General features: G+C 43.6%; 1 protein-coding gene across 1 annotated transcript in view; it reads left to right on the top strand.

Moving 5' to 3' along the window:
• The first annotated feature begins 3,662 nt into the window (after positions 1-3,662).
• tnfsf14 (TNF superfamily member 14) overlaps positions 3,663-7,232 on the top strand; it is a 4,852-nt gene continuing 1,282 nt past the window's right edge. The window contains exons 1-3 of the mRNA XM_083648933.1: positions 3,663-3,913; positions 7,098-7,131; positions 7,222-7,232. The exon at positions 7,222-7,232 is cut by the window's right edge and continues 67 nt beyond it. Of these exons, the coding sequence (XP_083505059.1) occupies positions 3,710-3,913; positions 7,098-7,131; positions 7,222-7,232 (249 nt within the window). The 5' untranslated portion in view covers positions 3,663-3,709. The remainder of the gene's footprint in view (positions 3,914-7,097; positions 7,132-7,221) is intronic.

Below are 7,232 nucleotides of genomic sequence, written 5' to 3'. Positions count from 1 at the left end.
TTGCTTTACTCTCATATTCCGGCTTTGGGGAAGTGGGTTTCTTGATCAAAGTTGATTGACCGAGGTCACACGCTGTTTCGACCATTGGTTTCGACGAGAGCTCTGGTTTCGACCAATAGTCTGGCCACATGCAAAACCGAGGAGGGGTGAAGCCAGGACGGTGCAATCAATGTGCTTATTTCGTATATGCAATGTTAGTTTAAAACTAATCCATATAGCCTATTGTGCATTTGTATAGCTGATTTATAGCCTCCTTGCGGAAGAAATATTTTTCAATACACGAATTCAAGTTCCTCAGTCAAATCAAATGTCGCACTGAGGATTGACCAAGTTTTGTTAAGTCCGGTAGGGGGAGCCAGACGGGCAAAACCATATAGGCAAAACGAGGGATGCTGTATGTATGGGGTAGGCCTATGTAGGCTACAAAGTGAAACAATAATAATATTAAAAACATTACTTTGTAATGATGTGAGGTGCATTTCCTGATCCTGTCACCTATATTATATTCTATATTCTATATTAAGGACAATATTCTACAAATATCACAGCATAATTTTATAATATTCAACTATTATAAAGGTAAAGGTAAAGTCACAACGATTGTCACACACCTGAGTGTGCGAAATTTGTTCTCCGCATTTGACCCATCCCCTGGGGGAGCGGTGAGCGGCAGCGTGCACCGCGCTCGGGAATCATATGGTGATCTAACCCCCCAATTCCAACCCTTTGATGCTGAGTGCCAAGCAGGGAGGCAATGGGTCCCATTTTTATAGTCTTTGGTATGACTCGGCCGGGGATCGAACTCACAACCTCCCAGTCTCAGGGCGGACACTCAAACCACAAGGCCACTGAGCTGGTAGGTTATAGGTTAGAATGATACAACATGCCATAGTAATTCTATAGGAGAAAATAAAAAATACCATAAAGTCACAATAAAATAGCTATTTACTCATGATAAGTCCCTATAGATATGCTATATGATAGGACTATTAGGCTACATGGATTTTTCGTTAGGGTGTTTGGAGTAGGCTCGCCATTTTAAGTGACTACATCCCCTTTCGTGGTAACAACGTCCCCACAAATCAATCTTTACCCAGTTGATTGAAACAGTCATGTGGCAATGATGTTTGCCGAGGAGGCCTTCTCAACAACTATTATATTATATTCATGGGATGCGACAGCACAGTGTTTTAATGTGATAATACTGTAATGTACTTTATTGTTCTCTATGGGGAAATATGTATTTTTGCTGATCATGTCCCCTTTCCTCATGGAGGTCAAAGGTCAGGTTCGGCTGCAGAACAACAGCCCTGCAGCGTCTTGCTCAAAATAAACTTCAGCAGGCAGACAATAACACAAGGGCTTGAATCCGGGTCTTTCTGGCTGAAAGGCGGTCTCTCCACTTACTATACCACCTGCTGCTTGGAAGTCTGACTTTCCACTATCATCACAAAGATGGAGGACTCTGCAGGTAAATCATACTTACTGTAACAACCCAGGAGCGAACCCAGGAGCTGTCATTTACAAGCGCAACATGTTAACCATCAGACCAAAGGGACAATCCCGTTGGCCAAGGACCAACATCGAGACCCAGGATCGATACAATACTTTATTGTGGGGGGGGGGGTTAGATCTGCAGGAGACAGTGTTGTAGACAAGTCACTAAATCTTGAGTCGAGTCTCAAGTCCCCAGTTTTCGAGTCCAAGTTACCAAAGAAGAGTCTGAGTCGAGTCCGAGTCGAGTCCTCATTACCCGAGTCCGAGTTCGGAGTTACTGAACATACGTAAGCGTGAATGGTGGAACATACATGCCTGCCCTTGTACAAAATTGAATAATGTCACAGTATTGATATAGCTATCAATATTTTACACCAAATGATGAAGGCCTCTTACAAGAAATTCACACAAAAAAACTGTCGGAATGCATGAATGCTGGAGTCCAAGTCGAGTCACAAGACTGTCAGTTCAAAGGTATTTTGTTTTCTCTTTCAATCAAATGGCTTAGCTCAGTGGTAATCAACCTGGCCCTACTCAGGAGCCACATTGCCAAAACATACTTTTGCAAGAGCCATGATCCAAAAGCGTCCTCGCTGAAATCAGTTTGGTTCAGTTTGAGTCTCGCCAGCTCTTCAGCTCTCCACCTTTCAGAGAGTCAGTACTGGATCTTGGGTGCTTTATTTTACGATGTTGTTGCAAATGGGACCTTTTGATTTGTGAAATAAATAACGTTACCACAATACAGACAAATGCATTTTCCATTATGAAAACAGCACACTCCTATGCAATGGTGATGAGAGAGTTACTGTAAAAGTGAAATATTTCAACATTGTCATTTCTATCACAGTAGATGTAGTTAGAGAGAGGAGGGGGTTGAGGAGGAGGGGGGCTGAATTGGACTTAAAAGAGCCACAACTACCCATAAAGGAGCCGCATGGCTCTAGAGCAGGGATGTCAGAGACACCGCGGGCCGGTTTCATCCGGCCCGCGAGATGTTTTGGAATATAAATATATATATATATATTATTATTATTATTATTATTATTATTAAATTCGCACCCCATTATCATGAACTACGTGTGGCTAATAAGCAAGCTAAGAGTTCATTCATAAGTTAATTAACCTGCACTACAAGGAAGTATGTCAGTAGGTCATCAGGTGTAAACAAAGCCGCCATGATGCCATGCTGGAATTGAATCGTGCATTCGGCTACCTACCAAAAAACAAAGGAATCAACAAGATGCTGTCGAAAAAGAGAAAGGTTGACACGGAATGCAGGCAGTTTCAAGAGAAATGGAAAGAGCAGTATTTCTTTTGTGAAGTAAATGGGTAAATGAGTCGAATTGATTTTAGTAAAAAAAAAAATCCGGCCCCCATGAGGTCTCAGTTGAACAAATCCGGCCCTCTACCTAATATGAGTCTGACACCCCTGCTCTAGAGCCTCGGGTTGAGTATCACTGGCTTAGCTATTCAACACCATGGAATGGACAGTGAAGTTTATATGGCAATTTTATAGTATGTCATCTATGTGAGTTCTCAAATACCAGTTTGCACTATTCTGACACGTAAACATTATCTTCAGTCTCTCACTCAATGTAATATTATTGAGCCCATCGATGTCTCTCTGGAAAGTGTTTCTGCCACCAAAGCACACAGAGAGAATTCTAACTCTAAGAACAGAGACAAATGTTTTAGATAACAAAATGTTCTAAATGAAAAGCGCTTGCAATTTAAAACTATTCATATACTGTATGTGGCAAGCGTATCATGGTCACTGATCTCCATCTTTTGCTGTGGCGTGTGAGACTCTGTGTGTATAGTGTGAGATAGAGGAAGTGCAAGGAAGTGCAAATGGAAATATTTCAACATTGCTTTTACAGTGAAGTGGGAGGGCATGAAGGGACACTGTGCATGGTCACCCGCTGCGTGACACTCGTCCTTCACAGGGCCAACAGGTGCGTGTCTGACAGCCTCCCAAGGTGCTTCTCTGATGAGACATCTTGAGATCTCCACATCTGAGGGTCACATGGTCTTTATCTGACTTGACTTGAAGCGACCACAAACAATCCCACCCACGCTGCTGCTCCGTCTCACTCGTGCTGAGAGAGGTCTCTTGCTTGTTGCTGCTGCAACCCCCCTTTCACTTCACATTTCGGCACCTCGTGGAGGACATCTTCCACTTTTCGGAGGTTCAAGAGAGAACACAGCAGCTATGGCAGAGTATGGTGGCCACTATCCCCCTGTGTTTGTGGTGGACAGCTACAAGACCTTCCCTCCTCCGGTGCCCCCCAAGCCGGGCCGAATTCGAGCTCGACCCGGAGTGGCACAGACCGTGCTGTTCCTGCTAGTGAGCCTGGCACTGTGTGGCATGGTCATAGAGGCCTGCTTCATCTACCGCCTCTACAACCACCAGCTGGTGAGTAGCAGCCTCGTCCCGTCTCACCTGCCTGTGATGAATCTGTCCTCTGTTCTGTCTGATTTCCCCTGTGGGACAGCTTCATTCATTTTCAATTCGTGTTGTAACACCTTATTCTCACTTTCATTTTCTGCATATTTCTCTTTACACCTCTTCTTTCTTTTTCTTGTGCTCTGTCGCTCCAAACCTCAATGTCGTTTTTCTCAGAAACGTATTTCATTTTCTTTGAAAAATGTGAGTGTTCACCAGTGTGACATATAGGCTATATCACGACATAGACGTCGTGATAGACTTCCAGTGGTGGAGCGAGTAGCCTACTGCAGTTTCCTACTCAAGTAGACGTACTGTTACTATGCTGATATTCACTGAAGTAGAAGTCAAATAAGTAACATGTAGCTCATTTAAAAGCAAGAATATTGACTTTAAAAATACTCCAAAAAGTACATATAAAAGCTTCTCAAATTAAAGTAAATGTAATTAGTTACTTCCGCTACTTCAGGCAACATGGAGATAAAGCAATACAATAACGAGGTGGCTATTATGAAAACAGCACACTCCTATGCAATGGTGATGAAAGAGCTACTGTAAAAGTGAAATATTTCAACATTGTCATTTGTATCACAGTAGATGTAGTTAGAGAGAGGAGGGGTTGAGGAGGAGGGGGGGCTGCCTGCTTTGCCCTCATACTGCCATAACCTAAGTGGAAATTCTAAAGTAGTGGTAATCAACCTTGCCCTACTGAGGAGCCACATTGACAAAACATACTTTTGCAAGAGCCACGATCCAAAAAGCGTCCTCCCTGAAACCAGTTTGGCTCAGTTTGAGTCTCGCCAGCTCTTCAGCTCTCCACCTTTCAGAAAGTCAGTACTGGACCTTGGGTGCTTTATTTTGTGATGTTGTTGCAAATGGGAGCTTTTGATTTGTGAAATAAATAACGTTACCACAAAACAGACAAATGCATTTTCCTGAACCCATGGATACGAAGAAAAACTCAAGTTCCCAGAACGCTTTAAATGTTCGATGTTCCTCTTCATATTTGCGTTTCTTACGTTCTTTAGCCATTAGCCTTTTTCACTTGCCATCCAATTCACCCATTTTGTGTCTAAAAGGCAGGAAGTAACACAGGTGCAAGCAGAACATTAACGAGGGCCCCAGCACTGGTTACACAAAGGTGAAGTTTAGGTTCATGCTGAGTTAGTTTTGCACTTGTCTTGTGCACCTCAATTCTGCTGAGAGATTTATTTTTCCATTTTATTTATTTATTTATTTTTTATTTTAATTTTTTTAAGTAGGACTTAAAAGAGCCCCAACTACCCATAAAGGAGCCGCATGTGGCTCTGAGCCTCGGGTTGAGTATCACTGTTCTAAAGGCTAGAGGTCAATAATGTGATGACATGTTTGTCCACAGTGTCACGATGGCGGTCAGTTGTAACAGGACATGAGACACAACAATCTACATCATGACGCAAATGAAAGCGACATTTCCACTAACCTCTGAATTTTTTCTTGAATTGAATTTCTCTGAATTGTTTTTCTCTCAAAAAGAACATGCTGACAGTGAAATAATTTCACTATTAGGGGAAGAGAATGGAGGAGTGATGGAGAAGTAGTGTTAGACTCGGGCCTCATTTTGGAGAACTTCGGTGACGCCCCAGGAATATTGGTGTTTGTGGTGCGTGCACACAAGCAGAGATGTTCCATGATGTTGGCTGGTCAGGTGCTTTTTTTACTCCACCGCGGTGACTCACTTTCCCGCCCCGGTCTCATGCTCTCTGCAGGCTGCAGCAGTGGGGACGGAGCATAGTGGTCTTAGCGGGGGGAAGGTTGGTGGAGGGGAGGAAGTGGTATATTTACTCACTGTGATCTGGTATTAGCAGGGGGTGGTGGAGGGGAGGAAGTGGTCTATTCACTACCTTTTTACAGATCACCAAAGACCCCGACCTACTTTAGCTTACTGAAAGATTGCATGATGGAAAAGAACAAACGTGCCAAACGAAAGTACATTTCCTTGTTCAGGACCCCCAGTGCGGGGCCATTTTAGGACACACTCAGCCACCATTGTCGTTCGTAGATGTACTTTGTCCAACTTCAAGTCAAATCTGACGAAGTACGTCTACAAATGAATCAGTTAAGCCAGATGCAACTCCATGCAAGTCTGGCAAAAGATGCCTAAACCTGACTTAAGTCCATCTAAATCTGACAAAGTCCATTGACGAATGACACAGAAGGCTAAGGATGTCCTTAAATGGCCACCGTACCCTATAGCCTAGTACAACTCCAAACTGATGGTCCCAAATTCAAATCCAACGAACAGACACACAATCACTGTCCCCTGTATTGTCAATCGGGCAGCTACCATTGACGACATCACAAATTAGTCTACATTAGATATTCTAGATTTTCTTGGAAACTTGGTCGCCTCCAACGATAATGACTGTGTAACAACACATGCCGCACTTCTTTGAGTTTGTTGGTGGCTGAACAGGCCTATCCTGGACCCACAGGCATTGCAGGCAGGGCGTATATATGTGGTGGTGGTGGTAGTAGTGGTAGTGACAATCTCGGCTGCTTTTCTCCTGGCTCTCTCCTGTTATCTTTTCGTCATCCTCTCAGTCTCCAGTGTGTGAACCCCATCCGCACACAGTTGTCGTCAAGTGGTGCGGTCAGCAGCAACATCCTCCAGGTCTTCAGATCTGATCTTGCACATCCTCAAAGCGTTCTTTATCTGGTCCTTATAGCACTTCTTCGGCCCTCCAGTTGAGCATAGACCATGATGTAGTTGGCTGTATAACACTCATGGTGCAGGTTGGAGACTTGCATTAATATGTGGGTGGGGTATATACAGTAGCAATGGGACTTTCAACATAAAATAATTAAAATCCTTATGCACACTAAACACCCAGCTTGCTGTCTTGCACAGCACACACATGACCAGTGTAGGTGAATGGTCATCTAGCATGGTTTTCAGGGGAGATGTATGGCCGGAGAGAGGAGGACGGAGAAGGCACTCTAACCCGAGTGTGGACAGACTGCTCCATTCATGCTCTGTTCATGCAAACGGCCTAGTGAGGATGTAGCTTGAGTGTCCTGACTTTACAGTACCATCTTCTAAACCCCAGTGGGGCCTGTTGGCCCAGCGCCATGGGAAAAACAATGAAGTAATCCTCTTTTATTTCCATTACAGCCTGATTCAGCATCATCTGCTAAGATCATCTCAAGTAAGTCTCAGTACCTTTTGCTCAAATTGATTAACTTCATCAATTGCTTAACATTATACGCATTAAATAATATTTCTTCTCCCAACACAGACAATGGTGCT

The sequence above is a fragment of the Poromitra crassiceps genome (genome assembly GCF_964638095.1).
Source record: "Poromitra crassiceps genome assembly, chromosome: 13".
NCBI classification, from domain to species: domain Eukaryota; kingdom Metazoa; phylum Chordata; class Actinopteri; order Beryciformes; family Melamphaidae; genus Poromitra; species Poromitra crassiceps.
This window is presented reverse-complemented; position numbering and strand designations above follow the sequence as displayed.